Source organism: Cyprinodon tularosa, unplaced genomic scaffold (genome assembly GCF_016077235.1).
Source record: "Cyprinodon tularosa strain WSP-4 unplaced genomic scaffold, ASM1607723v1 ctg595, whole genome shotgun sequence".
NCBI lineage: Eukaryota > Metazoa > Chordata > Actinopteri > Cyprinodontiformes > Cyprinodontidae > Cyprinodon > Cyprinodon tularosa.
Window position 1 is genome coordinate 194,329 of NW_024039335.1, and position 17,748 is coordinate 212,076.

General features: G+C 39.4%; 1 protein-coding gene across 3 annotated transcripts in view; it reads right to left on the reverse strand.

Annotated features, from left to right (window-relative positions):
* Nucleotides 1–17,748, reverse strand: part of LOC119797687 (multiple epidermal growth factor-like domains protein 11) — a 196,484-nt gene that overhangs the window by 21,436 nt on the left and 157,300 nt on the right. For all 3 annotated transcript variants that reach the window (XM_038306858.1, XM_038306857.1, XM_038306856.1), the window contains exons 14-15: nucleotides 13,555–13,701; nucleotides 11,289–11,423 (exon numbers count right to left, since the gene is read on the reverse strand). In XM_038306858.1, the coding sequence (XP_038162786.1) occupies nucleotides 11,289–11,423; nucleotides 13,555–13,701 (282 nt within the window). The remainder of the gene's footprint in view (nucleotides 1–11,288; nucleotides 11,424–13,554; nucleotides 13,702–17,748) is intronic.

The following is a 17,748-nucleotide window of genomic DNA, read 5'->3' on the forward strand; positions in this document are numbered from 1 at the left end:
TACATATATATTGCACTGAGTTATTGAATATTGCACTGAAGAGTTATTGAAAATGAAACATTAAATTGAAGACAAAACTAAACTAAGGTATTGTCCATGTCCATGGGGGGAGGAGTGTTATGTGGCGTTAAGCAGTCTGATGGCCAGGGGGAAGAAACTGTTTAGTAGTCTGGTCGTTCTGCAGAAGGTGCTGCAGAACCTTCTGCTGGACGACAGGTGGGAAAAGAGTCCGTGGTTGGGGTGGGTGGGGTCAGAGAGGATCTGGTGAGCCTGGGATAGCGCCTGCACTGGAGAAACGATCTAGAAATTAGGGTTGTCAAAAGTATCGATACTCAAAAAAGTATCGATACTGAAACGTTGTATCCGGATACAATACTCATTTTCAAAAGTATCGATACAGTGCTACCACCAGTGGCACCTAAAATGTCATTCATCTAAAGTGCAGAATAGAGGAAAATGCACTTTCAGAACACTGTGTGATTGAATAATTCTGTGCACTTTTCAGTTTCAGACTTTTTTTTGTAACAGGTGCAGCTGCTGAGAATGATTTTTGTTTCTTAACCAGTTTGGCTAGTGTCATTGCTATGTGTCCAAAGCATAGCAAAGTAAGGAAAACTTAATTTTAAATTTTTTAAGTTTTTTAATCAAGCTTGCTTAATACTGTGCACAGCAAACAACCTCAAAATATTGTTCTTATTGTTTATTGTATTTATTTATTGTATTTTAAGTATTAATCAAAATATTTCTGTTGAAATTTGGAGTTTTTATCCTTGTGGTATTGAAAATGGTATCGAGTATTGAATATTTTCCTTAATATCGGTATCGAGTTGAAAAGTTTAGTATCGTGACAACCCTACTAGAAATAAGTAAATATTTCTCAAATTGAGTGCATTTACACTTAATTTGAGCAGGTTAATGAGATGATTTGCCAATGGAATGGGTATTTTTACTCTTAAAATAAGATATTTAGATAAAATGCACTTGAAATAAGAAAAATGCAATTGTGTGTCCTTATTTAAATATAAATTGTCTTGTTCCATTGGCAAAATGTCTGTTTTACCTTCTCAATTTAAGAACAAATGCACTTATTTTAAGAAAAAAAGGACTTATCTAGATTTAGATTTTTTCCAGTGTGTCCGCAATGTTCTTGATGCAGGGGAGCGGCGCCCCCGTGATCTTCTCCCCTGTCCTCACCACCCTCTGTAGAGACCTCCAGTCAGAGGCCCTGCAGCTCCCAGACCAGATGGAGATGTAGCTGGTCAGCAGGCTCTCGATGGTCTCTCTGTAGAAGGTCTGAAGGATGAGGGGCGGGAGGGATGCTCTCTACATCCAACGCAGGAAGTGCAGGCGCTGCTGGCCCTTCTTCACCAGTGAGGAGATGTGGGGTGACCAGCTGAGGTTGTCAGTGATGTGCACCCCCAGGAACTTAGTGCTGCTGACGACCTCCACAGCCGAGTCGTTGATGAGGAGGGGCGTGTGGGTCGGTCTGGATTTCCTGAACTTGATCATAATCTCTTTGGTCTTTTTGACGTTCAGAAAATATTAGCTATGACATTCACCAAATTTCCAGGCCTGTGTTATATGTCACTGATGTTTAACATGGGCATTTACTCCATCAGCAATCCTTTGATATGCGGCGTCTTTCTCATGCCGCCACCATGTTGGACGTTTCTTTTAGACTTTGTTCCTCTTCGTATTTCTATACAGTTTTTGTTGCTCACAGGAGAATTTGTGCTCTCATGATTGTAATCGGTCTGCTACCTTGGACCTGCCCATTTTTACGTGCACAATCACAGATTCATGATCAGTCAAAGCATGATTGAGTTAGCAAGTTTAATCCTGATTCCCATTGTTGTGGATTGGTTAGACGGGAAAGGCTGGGAGTAACCCCACTATGCTGAGCTCGCTTAGTGGTACGGGCCTCAGGATTCTCAGCCAGCCACATCAGAGAGACCCTATGGATGGAAGGCCATGCAGGCCACAGGAATCAGAATCTTCTGATAGTTAAAAGTTAGATGGGCCTGTTGGTAATCTCAGAACCAAATGAAGCTAAACAGACTTTCTGCCATTTCCTCCTGTTTCAAGGCACCTTACCTTTCCAAAATGGAGATAAACAGAGGTTATAGGCAGTACTCGAGTTTAGGGGGGATGAGGGAGGATGGCATCCCCCCTTCTTAAATGACCATGCCCCCATACCATCCCCTGTAACATTTTATCACTGAATGTGTAAATTTCTACTATATATTAACAGTAATGGCAATAATATTGCCTTTTCAACATTTGGCAGGCTTTGCTCTTACGAGTAGCCTGGAATAACTTACGGTGGCCCAGAGGGCACATGCGATTTCATTGTCGACTTGAGTTGCGCAACCAGCGGAGCAAGTGACAGAGTTCTGAACAGCAACAACCGGCAAAGACAACACGATTTGAGGGAATGTGAAAATAAGGAGGGGAGGGAATCTTCTGCAGGTTCTAAGTTGCCAAGATCTCCCTCCCCTGCTAGGTTTGAGAAATAATGTTCTTACAATTATGCAAGTTTATCCACATAATCATACCTGTTCTCTGTGATTGTGGTATGAATTTCATAAGTCTGGGACAATAAATGTTAAAATAAGGAGGGGAGGGAATCTTCCGCAGGTTCTACGTTGCCGTGATCAAACTGGTTCCAGAAAGGGCCGTGTTGCTGCAGGTTTTCTTTCCAACCAAACAATAACACACCAGACTCCATTCATATCAAGTCATTATGTTCAGATTGGACCCCCTTGATGAGATGACTGGAGTCTGGTGTGCTATTGCCACACGGCCCTTTCTGGAACCAGTTTGACATCTCTGCCCTAAATTATATCCAAAGAAAATATTTCATTGAATTCTGTTTATTTTTGGATAAAGAGCGAGGTGAAAAGGTACATAGATCTTTAAATATTTCTATTATAGTTACATTTCTATCTATTTGAATATGACATAAAGGATTCCTTGTATTGTCTTTCAAACATTGTCTGTTTCCTTTCAATATGTCAACATTTTAGTTAACATATTCATTCAATTTAGGTCTGGATTGCCACACCATTACAAGGCAATAATGTAGGTTCTCTCTGTATTTGTATTTATATCAAAACTGTGTGAATTTAAATCTACTTTGACCCCTGAGCAATGGTAACAAAAGGGCAAATTGAAGAAATAAAGCTAAAATTGCCAAAATAGAAAGAAGAATGTTTTTGTTCTTTGTTTTTTTAGAGTAATGAAGATTTCATTGATCTATGTGTAATGCATATTTAATAGTAGATCAGGAAGTATTTGCTTTGGGATGGAAACTTTGTATGTCTAAAATCATTCCTTTATTGTACATTTTGTTCACTTGTCTGTCTTCTATATTAACCAATATGATGTGTTGAACTAGATCTGCTATTTTTCACAGCTTTTGTGAGACACTTTTTTTTTTTAAAGCATTAATTCGTATAAAAGTTTATTTGGATTCTGTAAATCAAAGTTTTCTGCCAACAGCAGATAATAAACTGCACGGCAGCATTCTATACCCAGTCATTATAGTATCTAGGCAAGAGCTGTCAGTCTGGTAAATAATCTGGTTGTTATTCGAAATTTTAAAGGTTATCTTTTTTTTTGCAACATAAAACTGACGAAAAGTAGAATAAAACATTTTTAAGTTTTAGTCGACTAAAACTGACTAAAACTATCACATATCGTAATGAATAATGAATATATTTCTAAGACTAATAATAGTTTTCGTCTGTCAAAAACAACACTGGTGTGAGGGATTGCTGAAGAGTCAATGCAATCAACTTTTTTTCCTTAGATAGAAAACTTTAAACCAATCTGACTGGATGATCTGGTTGAATTGCCTCTATAAAGTAGTCTGAGATTAATTGATTAATTGGAACTATAGAAACAAACTGTATAGAACTGAAAGTGTCAGAAACCTAAACGTTGTTGCAAGCGTTTCTTTGCTCTGTCTATAAATGTGCTCATAATGTCAGCTCAACATATGTTGTTTTACTGTTCTAATAAAGTGTTGAGGATCTTCAGCCTGTTTGTGACGCAGAGAATAAAACTCTGGACTGTGAGTATTTCCTTAATAAGCTCAGACTGGAGTCGGAGCTGATCGCTGCTGTAAGCTGCTCATGTTAATTGGTAATAATAATAAAAAGGCGCTGAGCACATGAATTTATCATCAGGCTTCTCAGACTCCACAGTAACCGCGTCTCAATATTTTATTAGTGTAACTGAGCGAATAAGGAATATTACATCCCGGAGCACCAGGAAGTTCATTTTAACCAAAGAAAAACTGGAGTGGAGCTTTTTGCTGCTTCTGCTCTACTTTCTGGTTAAAAAAAACAAACAAAACACATTTTCAACCTGGATGCTGCTCCTTTTATCTCAAACAAATTAGTCTGATTATAAGTATAAATCACCACTTCTTTTTACAGGACTTTCATGACCTAAAATTTTACACTGCAAAAACGATCTAGAAATAAGTAAAAATTTCTTAAATTTAGTGTATTCACCCTTAATTTGAGTAGGTAAATGAGATAGTTTGCCAATGGAATGAGTAATTTTACTCTTGAAATCAGATAATTAGATAATATGCACTTGAAATAAGACAATGCAATAGTGTTTTCTTATTTAAAGTGTAAATTGTCTTGTTCCATTGGCAAAATGTCTCTTTTACCTCCTCAATTAAAAAAAAAAATGACTTATCTAGATTTAGATTTTTTGCAGTGTAATGAGTTAAATCCACAATTTCTGTCAGATTACTGTCATTTCTTCCTGCTTTTTACACATCGTTCGTTTCCAAGTTGCAGAAACTGCCTGTTAGTTTCTTCTTAGCTGAGCTGAGTCAGTTTTATTCTGTTGATCCAGGAACTGATTGAATGAAATGAGATTCTAAATCCTCTCTGAAATATCAGGCATCATATTTAATGTTTAGACATAATTTTTTTTAAGTCTCCCAGAAAATAAGGGAATTTCCAGATGGAGCGTTTCCAGGAAACCACTCAGAGACTCCTTGGTAATCTGAACTGGTGGATCAGCAGAAATGGGAGCTCCAAACTTTCCTCTTGTAGCTTGAGGATGAAAATAAAGAAACGACTGTCTCAGCTTCTCTGCTCTCTGGTTTACTCCATCTGTAACGTCTCAACAACATTTTGGGTCCATTTTTACAGCCAATCTCAGGACTTGTTAGTTTCTCATAAGCCAAAAGGAAATCACTTAGTAGAACCTATCTGGCAACATGAAGTAGGCTAAAAGATCTAAAACAGCAGCACATCTGACCTAAATAAGAAAAAAATGAAATTAAGTCTTTGAATACAGCAGACTAAAAAAGTTTAGCAGCTTTTTCTAAAACTTTAGGATGCCAAAGTCTATAATTAGAATAATGAACCATTGAGAGCTGGGTAACTATAATTATTCCAAAAGCTAATCAATGACCCATCCAGGAGGTCTGTATCCTGTTAGATCACTGTTAGGTTTATTCAATGATGATTATACAGTTAATGTATGTGCATATGGAACATTGAAGAAATAAGATGCTTCACTCTGTTTACTGCAAACTGTCATGCAACGGTGGTAGAAAATTGCTGATGTTTGTGCAAGGCTAATCACAGCTATCAGGAGACCACTCTATTCTGTGATTCAATCAGAGGAGCATTTTGTCCTATGACCTGATCAATTGCCTTGTCAGAAGAACACTATTTTGTAACCCACCCCATGTGTTATGATCTGCTAATAAAATGGTTTTGCAGAAGAAGTCAGTCAGAGAGTAGATGTAGCTGAACGTGGCTCTCTCCTTCTGCAGAAGCCAAAAATCCCTATTCTGTGCGGACTCAGTTTCTCTTTTATGAACCTACATTTTTAAACGTAACAATCACATTTACCGAGTTAGTGGCTGGTGAGCTCAAGTTGTAAGTCACCCATCCTGCAAACAGGAAGCCTGAGTTTGCATCCCAGCTGGGGGGAATGAGCTGCCAGTGTGGGCCCTTAGGCAAGACCCTTCATGATAATGCCTGCTTTGGGGAGTGGCGGCCTAGTGGTTAAGGCATTGCGCCAGAGGTTCTGAGTTGAAGCGACCAAGGGAGCCAGCTGATAAATTAAACTTTTGCCGAATCCCGTAGGAAGGACGCCAAAAACATCTTTCTTTTCAGCAAATGCCTTGATCACGTTTCTCTGTTCCTCTTTTAAAATTAATTTGCTGTCGATATCTTCTAGAACAGACCTAATAGCAGGATCTACACACCTCAACTCTCCAGCGGCAGCCATTGTTGTTGTCACCCAAGCGCGCTTTGGTCACGTGGTTAATTACGTTACTGTTGATCATCTGTCCATCATCGTATAACTTCCCGACCTCAAACCTTGTGGGCGGGACTAAGTTCGGAATGGCACCCAGGCTAGGACTGAACAACAATCCAACTCAAAACATAAAGCTCATCTCTGAGCTTTATGTTACAATAACAGCCAAGTCACAGTCCAAGATGAAATCTGGTTGAGATGCTGTAGATTGACCATAAACAAGCTGCTCATAGTGGAGAATCCTCCAATAATATATCTGTAAAGCAGAGTGTATCCACTTCCTCCCAGAGATGTTAAAGTATAGCTGTGATCACGCCCGTGATCGGGGTCAGTTGTCCCCGGCCCAGGATAGAGGGGGGGCCCTGAATCAGCCCGCTACATTTTTGCCATAAATATTATCATTTTTTAAAGATGTTTGCAAGGAAATTGTAGCTTTATTCTTAATTTTCATAAAATCTTTATTGTTACTTTATTTCGATTATCCACTGTATTATTGCACTTGAAAAAATTGAAATCTGGATAAGTCATTTTTTCTTAAATTAAGTGCATTTGTTCTTGAATTTAGGAAAACCTTGTCAATGGAACAAGACAATTCACATTTAAACAAAGAAAAAAAACCCTAACCCTTATTTCAAGTGCATATTGTCTAATTATCTTATTTTGAGAGTGAAAATGCTCACTCCATTTGCAAATCATCTTATCTACCTACTCAAATTAAGGGTAAATATACTCAATTAAAGACATTTTTACTTATTTTTAGATCGTTTTTGCAGTGTGGGAAGTACCCCCACCAGCCATTCATTCTAACTGGTTATGCCGTTGATGCAGTTTCTCTGAAGTTTTTGTCGAGCTGCTATACATAATCCTGGCTGGTGGAGACAGGAAAATACAGAACCTTATCTTCCCCTCCTTACATGGTCAGAAAGCAGCTCCTTTAGTTTAACATGAAGGTTACAGCAGCTCTAACCTGAAGAAGCTGCCTCAAGAGGCAGGAACAGCTTTAGATCAAACAGAACTTCAGATCGCCCTCACCTGCAGAAGCCTGAGAAGGCGGTCATAGCTTAAAGCGCTCTGATGGAGCCGAAAACTCAGCAGTTTCTGTCAAAGGTTTGTTCTCTATCTTTGCTAGATGAAGTTATAAGTAACACCGGACCAATGGGTGTTGTGAGAAGTTTTATTTGACTGACCTGACGACATGGCTCGGCCGCGGCCGCAACAATGCTGCTGTGGAGGTGAATAAATAGACAATCCTTCTGATCAGCCTCAGCTGCTTAAGATCGCTCTGTTTGCCTGATCCTGGCCAGTTCTGCCTCTGGACCTTTGAGCCTGCCATTTTCCCGACTTCGTCCTTGAAACTCTGATCTGGCTCTGACTCTCAAGCACATCATTGACAGTGGCTTAGGCCTCGCTCTCTGGACTATCCTGCCTCCCTTCCTTTGTTCGGTTCCGATCTCCTGCCTGTCATCTGACCTCCGGGGCTTCAGCGTCTGGGACTCACTAGGTGGCATCGCCTAGTCTTGTTGGCAGCCGTCAGGCTAGAACCAACCTCTGGGCTCGGACTGAACTATAAGACCAGGTTAATGACTCACGCGTTCATTATAATTTTTTGTCGGATAGACGTGGTCACTAACCTGCGTTCTCTCCCTTTAGAGGTTCCTGCCTTAGACGTCCTCGTTTTTCACTGCAGTTCTGTTTTCTAAATGAACGTTTTGGAGAAATCTAACTGTTTTTCCACCTTGAATACTGGGTCCTCTTGTTCTGAGCCTGACAGTGGAAACATAAAATCTGAGAATAAAAAGTCAGATGGATACCATAGGTGGTCAGTCTCAGAAAAAGTTCTTCTTTGTCCTGATCCCTGAGCCTCTCCATCTGTAGCTGCTTCCTTCTGCATCTGAAAAGCTGTTCTATAGACTCAATAACTCCATGCATTCACTCAAAGGTGTTTTTGTTTATTAGATTCAGAATGTGATCTTTAAAAAAAAGTAAACTGAACAAAATGTGATTTGAAAGAATTGGAGGAGAGGTGGAAGCACCTCATGTGGTTTGAACTATCAAACTGGAGCGAAGTCCAGCAGAAAGAGAGATGGAGCTTAACGAAAAAAGGTTTTCATGTTTAATGATGATGAATATTTCACAGCACAATTTTCTGCAGCTGACTGAGAAATTCACTCTGAAGCTGACCCCAGGCCAGCCACTGTCACCGCCAGAGAATTAGGAGGACTTTAGCAGAGGCGCTGACCCTGGGTGGAACATAGAGAAGACTAAAGCCTCTTTAAAGAAAATAAAGACATTGCCATACAGATGGAGAGCTCAAGGTTTGGATTTCTTTCATTGCTAATGAAATGTAGACATTGAATGGGCATGCTTGTGTTTGCAGGCTGCAGCTTCAACGCTAACAAGATGTCAGGGTTTCCCAACGAAAAAGCTTCATTTGTGCAGGAGGTGGAACATTTATTAGCAGCTCCGCTTGGTTCACCTCCTGCGCACTACAGTCAAACTGAAAGCACTGATTACAAAATCAATTCTGCTGCACGTCTGTCTTATCGACAGGATAATAAAACGGTCTGGGTTCTGTATGCCGAGCTCGGCACGCTGCAGGAGAACAAACAAAACATTTTAACGTCTCAGTAGAGAAGTGACTGCAGATCTCAGGTGGAAAGTTATGGAGCGACATATAAAACTCAGAAAAACCTCAAAGTCTGGACTTTTTCCGGCTGTAAAAATCAGAGGAATTTGGCCTGGAAGTACAAACACTGTGATTAAAGATATTCAAACTAGCATGAGGTTTATTCACTGCTTTTATTTGAAACTTAAGGTAAGTACGGCAGAAGACATATGAGTAAAAAAAAAAAAAATTTTTTAGAACTGTAAATATACAGTCATTTGTTTATATAACTATTTATTTTAATGTTTTTATTACTGTTTTTTAAGGCTGCACTTTAAAAAATGAAATTGTCTGGAGCTGTTTTAAACAAAATGACAAAATAAATCTGTCTCAGTTTAAGTCTCTATTAAAAAGAAACTCAAATAAAGCTGAAATAGAGCAGAATCATTTTAAACTAGTGATCAGCACTTCACTGGAAAAACAATCTAGAAATAAGTAAAAAAAATCTTAAATTAAGTGTATTAACCTTAATTTGAGTAGGTAAATGAGATGATTTGCCAACTGAATGAGTATTTTTAACCCTTAAAATAATATATTTAGATAAAATGCACTTGAAATAAGACAATTTAATTGTGTTTTCTTATTTTAAATGTAAATTGTCTTGTTCCATTGGCAAAATGTCTCTTTTACCTCCTCAATGACTGATACAGATTTAGATTTTTTCCAGTGTTGGCTTTGTTGCTGCAGCAGCTGAAATAAAGTTCTGGGTCCTTCTCAGGTTCTCCTCCGTCCGGTGGGAGGCTCCTAGGAGGCATCCTGCTCCCCTGTGCCCTTTAGGAGCAGCAGCTTTATACAGGCCACTCATTTATACCAAAATCTGTTTGTTTTCTCATTAAATATACCAGAAACAGTTAACTCCTAGAACCCTACGGACCCACCGGTGGGTCCAGCTGCTACGTGACCTCGTAATTTTAACAAACCCCCAGTATTGATGTAAAAAACACATTTGGCACAGTTTGGTGACATTTTTGGATAAATGTGCCAAAATGGCCCCTCCGCCTAAGAAATTTCTCACTAATACCATTCTAAAATAAATATGATTCATCTGATTGAGTCCAAATTTGGTATATTTTTACATAACATTTAGATTTAAAAGTCTGTACTACTTTTTTGTGCTATAAATAATATTTTGGTAGTGTTTTGCAATGTTTATTTCAAAGAAAATTTTGGCGAGGTTCAAAAAACGCAAAATATTTTGTATTTTGTCCCTAATATTTCAGGCAGGGTCAAAGCTACAATGGTGCTGACACCAGAAAACCATTCTATGACATCTTACCTTTACAGAGGTACCAAAAGTTTCTTCTTAAATCTAATAGCTGTGAGGCTATAAGTGATTTACTTTTGTGTGTTTTTGTCAGGCAGAAATTTATTTATACCCCCTGAGGGTGGGGGGATGTTTTATAAACATAACTACGAGTTCAGACATGGCTGCTTCAGAGGTTTGCATTTATAAAAACCTCATATTTACATAAAACTAGACTCTTATTTTATAAATGCAGCAGCAATGTTCTTATGCTGATGATGTGATTTTGATTTATACGCTGAGAGCAGCTGGGGTGAGATGTTTTTTAATCCATTTAGTTTTAACATAGTATTAATTCTCCATTTGCTTAAAGGGAAACTTAAGTTCTGATAACTTTACGTATCACTTGATTTCATATAAAACGTAATTGTTAAAGTACTTTTCTCTCCCAAAATGTTTTTCTACTAATTTTGGAACCTTCTACTTTTTTCATCTGAGGACAGTTTGGGTCAAATGGTGATTCTGAACAATCCGGACTCCTGCATAGCAGATTAGTCTGCAGGAAAGACTTCCCCAACATTGGTAGACCTTCTCTGCAATCGTTGGACCTCCTCCCTCCTGCTACCTACCTCCTTTATCCTCCCTCCTCTATCCCACCTCCCTTCACTATCCTCCCTCCTCTGTTGAGTTCTGTTAGCCGAAGTCAGCAGACCTCAGCCTTATCAGGTTCATATCAGGTTCAGGTTCAGCACCTCCCATGTAAATATTTAGATGATGAGCCTCTAGTTCGTCATAAAATCAACCACCCGGATTTGGTTGTTGTCGTAGATTGTGTAACTGAAACATGAAAAGGTTAAAGTGAGATAAAGTCCCGAAGGTGAGGAGTGGATGGAAACCTCTGATTTGCGGTGCAGCTCTGATGATCCTCCTTCTGGATCAGATGTATAAACTTCGGAACAAGTTCGGTTTTACTTAAAGGACTGTAAATCACATTTAGACGTGTTTTTGGTTGCATCATTCATCATGAGTTCAGTTGGATTTTATTTTGGAGTTTTTCATTGAGAGTTGTGGAGAACTGACCTTGGTTGCAGAGGGAGCCGAAGAAGCCGGGGAGACAGTTGCAGCGGCCGGTAACGTGGTGGCACGCCTCATCGCTGTGGACGCACTGAGGACACGACTGGCTGCAGCGATGGCCGTATAAACCAGGAGAGCAGGCTGCAGAGGAGACAAGGTTCAGCTGAAAGGACTAATAACTGAGATTCTGGTTCCTTTAGGTCAGTCTGCTGTTTCCATTGGCCTGGATTTTCCTTCCAGTGCAGAGCCACACCCACACATCTTCCTAAAGCCTTTAATTAGCTTTAATTGATGTTGCTCTGAGTGGTGAGGAGACCCTCGCAGGCTGCTCTCCTGCCTCGCTCTCACTACAGCATCTCCTCATTAAGATAATTGCTTAAACTGTGAACTGAGAAGTCCTAAATCTTCTGCTCTGATCCACAGAGAAGCTGAAGAGATCCAGAGTGGGTCTCAGTGCTCAGACTCAGCAAGAACAAAGTCTGCAAATAGACAAAACCTCTTCCAGAGATGTTGTAGGAAGGCCGTCTCTCCTCCCAGCCTGGTGGGGATTTTACAGGTCGTTGCACTGGACAAGGATTCCTCCTTTTTCTGGGTTCATGAGGGATGGATGAAAAACCTCAAACATCCAACATGAAGATATGAGACAAATAATCCCCTTTAAAAAGCCCCAGGAGTCCAGGTTGTTAAGGTAAAATACATTAGGAGAAGAATCTCAGGTCAGAGGAAAGATCAGAGGGCAGAGAATGAAAGCAGAGCCATGTGTCAAAGCTAACATGAAGAAAATAACCCAGAGCAAACCAAAAAAAACCCAAAAGCACATGAAAAAAAGAGGTTCTGAGTAACAATTTTTGCCAAAAATCAAAACTGCAATTTCAACCAATATTGCGATTTTATTGCGATTTTCATGTCAATGTTTTCCTCCAGGGTTTCAGTTTTGACCTTGAAAGCCTGCTTGTCCAGAATCCAGTGTTGCAGGACTTTTTGTAACATTTGGATGAAAAAGTTCTTATTTCTGCTATAATTCATAGATCTAGGTGCAACTCTCTGTTTCCTTCTGTGCGACAGCAAACCCCAATTTAATTATATTACCACCACCTAAAGGGCTGGAAGGAGATATATTGTGACCAAAATTTGAGTCTCTGTGATTTGAAAATAGCATTTTTTTTAATTGCTACTATATTGCAGATGCAATGAATTGCCCAGCCTAATTCTGCAATCTGTCTTCATTCCCCTGAGGTCCAGATGAGAGTCACGTTTGAATCAAGAAGAAGTCCTGAAGGTTTGCTCCAAGACCTCACCATGATACAACCTCAGAGGGACTGGTTACTGACTACGGGCTGGATGTTCCTTTTTCCTCCAAACATTTGGAAAACTGAACCATCCCAGAGAAGCTACAGTATCTCCTACTCTGAGGTAAACACTTCTTCTGTTCTACTCAGAACAATCAATCTAACTCTAGATGTAGAGCCGTCCAGAGCTTCTTGGAATTAATCCCTGCTCAGTGAGATTCTACCAGTTGTTGATCAATGATGGTTCTGATGGTTCCGGGATCAATTCAATTTATTTCTATAGCGCCAAATTCACAACACAAGTCATCTCAAGGCACTTTACAGTTCAACCAGATCATACAGTCAAATTGATACAAAGTTTTCTATCTAAGGAAAACCAGTTGATTGCATCGACTCATTGACTCTTCAGCAATCCCTCACACTAAGCATGCTTGTAGCGACAGTGGAGAGGAAAAACTCCCTTTTAACAGGAAGAAACCTCCAGCAGAATCAGGCTCAGTGTGAGCGGCCATCTGCTGAGGCCGACTGGGGTTCAAGTAGACAGAAGCAGACATAGAAAAAGAAGCATAGATACAAAAGGCAACTGTCAACCAGCTCCACAGGCGGCCCCGTCCAGGAAACACACAGCCAGGCAGACGAGCTCCGAGCCAGCTCCCATGCCAGAGGACGAAGAGAGCACATCCAGTTAGTCACGGTCAGAGAAACAGGACTACACTGGAAAACAGGCCGATCACAGCAGATTCATTTACACTGCTTCTATGAAGGCGTTCATGGTCTTCTATTCTGCAGAAGCTCATGAAACTGCAGAAAATCTGTTCTAACCTCCTGACCCATAACTTCTCCTCACATCTTTTACTTAATATGAGCCTAAATTCAGAATTTAGATGCAATCATCTTTAAGGATGATGATCAGAAAAAACAGAGTATTAACAGCCAAGCATAAGCTGGTGGAACCAAATGGTGAGTTAAAAACAGGCAGTTACTTCTCCTGCAGTTGGTGCCACGGTATCCAGGAGCGCACATGCAGGTACCATCCTCCGGGGAGCAGGAACCCCCGTTCTCACAGGTGCAGCTATAGGAGCAGTTCGGCCCCCAGTGGCCCTCGGCACACATGCTATCACAGTGGACACCTGCAAAGCAAACACAGGGTCAGAAAAACAAGGCATCGCTCTAACTGCTGTTAAATTCTGCCCACTCTGCTGCATTTTGATGAGCCGCTAAAGCATAAGAAGAAATGTTTCATCTGCTCTCATCTTCAAACTGAAGGATTCTTTTTGTTGTTCAAAAAGGCTTAAGAGGCCATAAGTGTTTCACACATACTTTCCTCAGCAAGAACGCACACTGAGAACTTTGATTGACCCCAAAGTCCTCAGAGCATCGAGCGTGGATCAATCCGCCACTGAAAATAGTCCTCAAAGAAGCCCAGGCTACCTCTTGTAAGAAGGACGGTTGATGAAAGGTCCACTCAGACGCTGTGTCACAGAGAGAGGCACAGACTAATGCACTGATTCAGCCCCTTAATAGGAGGAATGGGAGCTGGAAATCATTTTTTAATGGGGGTATAAAAATATGCTAAAACGAGAGCCTCATTCTTAAAGTGCAGCCATCTTAATGGCTGCAGGACAAGGCGTGGAGATGTGAGGCTGTGATGAACGATCACTTTCACTATTGATCCCTATTTATTGGAGATTTGTTCAGTTAAATGTCAGCAAGCAAAACAACAGTCTTAATTTTTAATGAGAATATTAGAAAACAGTCAAAGTTTGGAGAACCGATTGTGTCCTCATTTAACTGGAGCTTTTTAGATGTTTAGAAAAACACAGAATTCATTTTCTTTTATCAGCTGGAAAGGTGTCTCCAGAGAATACAGAAAACAAAAAGACATTGCTTAAATTTGATTGTTGCACCGACGCTGTTTTTATCAAGTATATCTGCTGAAAACAACTGAAACTCAGCCTTTTATAGACAAAATCTTCAAAAAGCAGAACAGATTTCAGATAACACAGAAGGTTGAGCCTCCAAAAGTATTCAAACCCATTCTAATTATTCTCATTTTTATGTCCTTACCCCTAAAAAAGTGTAAATTACTGGGATTTTATGAGATAGACCAAAAAGAGTGGAAATCCATATTTATGATTTTTAGAAAATAATGTTAATCATGATAATATAATTAAAATTAATATAACTCAAATTAAGCAAAAAAAAAAAATAAAATTAAATGTGCTTTATTAAACATCTTTCTTTTCAAAGTGTTTGTTAATGACTTAAATTGGGATAATCAGATAGATTTTTGTTGTCTCACAGAAACCTGGCAGCAGCAAGAGGAGCATGCAAGCCTAAACGGGGCGACTCCCTCCAGCTATTTGCATTTTTACATGCCCAGACCTTTTGGACGGGGAGGCCGAGTACCAACAATCCTTCACTCTGATTTTACTCTGACTCTGGCTGTTGCGTGGCATTACATTCCTGTTGCCAGTATGGGCCTTAAGAAGAATCAAACCTTGGAGGATTTCGAGGAGAAAAGGAACGCGTTGGATTTGCTTTCTGGGGAAACTTCGGCCATTTGACTCCAGCAAAAGTCCATTCTGGAACCTGCTTAAAGAGGTGAAGGCTTTACGACTGCTTAATGAGGAAAAGGACAAAGGGTTTGCAGTTTTGGAAGACATAGTGGCTGACTTGGAACAAACCAGAATGAATGATGTGATCATCACCGGACTGCGTGTCAAGCCTTGCTCTGACGCTGGCGGGCAGGCCCCTGTCCGGCTGGTGAGCGTCACCTGACGAGACAAAGTCCACAGAGGAACATGTGGCCTCGTTCCTCTTGTCGATTTGGATAAAGCTGGACTGTGACCCTGTTGAAGCGTGCCAACTGCTCCAGAGACGAGGGAACAACAACAGACCGACGATTATCATGAGGCTCAGCAACCGGAAACAAAAACTGCTCTGCTGAAACAGGGCAGGTTACTAAAAGGGTCGGACGTGTTCATTAACGAGAACCTGACCAAGAAGAACGTTGACACCGCAAAGAAGGCCTGTTTCCTGAGGAAGCAGAAGATTCAGTCCACGCTGACCACGAACTGTGAGGTCTTAATCAAACTGAATGGAACACTGGAGGAGGCGAAAGTTTTGGTCATTCAGGACATCACAGAGCTGGATAAATATGACTGAACTCTCTGAGGATTATTTGGAGCTCAGGACTCACTCTCACCATGTCACAAGTTACAGGAACTGATTAGTTGTCACTTATGGACACATCACTATCACCTACAACTGTTAGTGCAGATAACCTGGAAACTGCAAACATTCAGTTACACAGATTATTAAAGTCAGGGCATGGAAGACAAAGTGGATCCAGATAACAATATCTTATATGACAATGTTGATAACTGCTGCTTCTACACAACTGATCAATTTAACAGAGCAGTTCAAGTAGATACTCTTTCTCTATAGTAGAGGTTCTTATGCAAACTTCAACATCAAAGACTGTCTGAACCAGTTTAAACAGCCATTCAGCATCATAGCCATCTCTGAAACATGGATCGCTCATGAGAAAAGGGGCTAATTTTGAGCAGAATAGTTATGGGTTCAATTATATCAACAGAGAAATAAAAACTGGGGGAGGAGTAGCTCTGTATGTTGACAAAAACTCAAAGTATAAAATAGTAGAAAACATGACCAGAGCGACTAAAAATGCATTTGAGTGTTTAACAGTTGAAATATTTATGGAAAAGTCAAAAAATGTAACTGTTAACTGTATATACAAAGCTCCTGGTTAAAATATGGAAATATTTAGAGAATGTTTTGAGAAAACATAGACAGTTTCAACTCAGAAGGTCTTCTTCATCTATGGGGACTTTAATATAGATCTACATAACTCAAATAATCATAAACCTACTGAAGAGTTCATTACAGTTCATGTTAGGGGTGTGGGAAATAATCGTTTTGGCAATATATCGTGATATTCGGCTGCCCAATATAATATCGATCTTTCACTTTTTAGTATCAATTAAAAAAAAAAAAAATGGTTACATAAAACATTGATGGGAAAATGGGCTACCTCTGCACCACCACTCTGGCAGAAAGCGCTGTGGAGCCCTTTAGCTGTGCGTGCAGCACCAAATCTGTATTTGAGGCAGTCACAGTGGAAGAAAACCCCAAACAACATGGATGATAATACCTAATCAATAGTTTCTGATGAAAATATACAGCACTTGCTGTTTTATCTCATCATTTGATTTTGATAGCTGGGGAAAATATGGCAATATATAGTGATACTGCAATATCGTGATAATATCGTTTCGTGACCCAAGTATCGGGACATGTATCGAATCGCAACACTCATGCCAATACTCACCTCTAGTTCATGTACAGTTTGAGCCTTTTTCACTAAATCAGTAGACCCAGCAGGATTACAATTAACAGTGCCATATTTATAGATAATATATTTACTAATATCTTAGATAAAAATACGTTAAGTGGATTAATAGTTCAGCATATTAGTGATCATCTTCCAGTCTTTGTTGTCAGCGACATTTTCTACATAAAAATAAGGATAAAAGTGATCCACAGTTTAAAAGAGTAAGAACAGAGGAATCACTCAAATCTTTCAAAGATGACTTATTGAAACATAACAGGGAGAAAGTTTTGCAAGAATATAATGTTGATATAGCATATGATAATTTTCTTAATACCTTTAAAGTATTATATGATAAAAACTGTACATTTATAATGTTCTCTCATAAAAACAAATAATCAGAAGCTCCTTGAATTACAAAGGGTTTACAAAATGCCCGCAAAAAAAAAACACAAACTATATAGAGATTTCATAAGGCATAGATCTTTGGATGTAGAGAATAAATATAAGAATAAATGAACTGCTAATGTATGAAAAGCTAAACAAGATTATTACAGTAAATTATTAGATAGAAATGATTAACATATCAAAGGGATTTGGAATGAACACTGCAATCGACATTAGTAATTTTTTCTTAAAATAAGTGCGTTTTTTCTTGAATTTAGGGAGCAAAGTGAGATATTTTGCCAATGGAACGAGACAATTTACATTTAAATAGAGAAAAAAACTATTGCATTGTCTTATTTCAAGTGCATATTATCTAATGATCTTAATTTAAGAGTGAAAATACTCATTTACCTACTCAAATTAAGGGTAAATACAC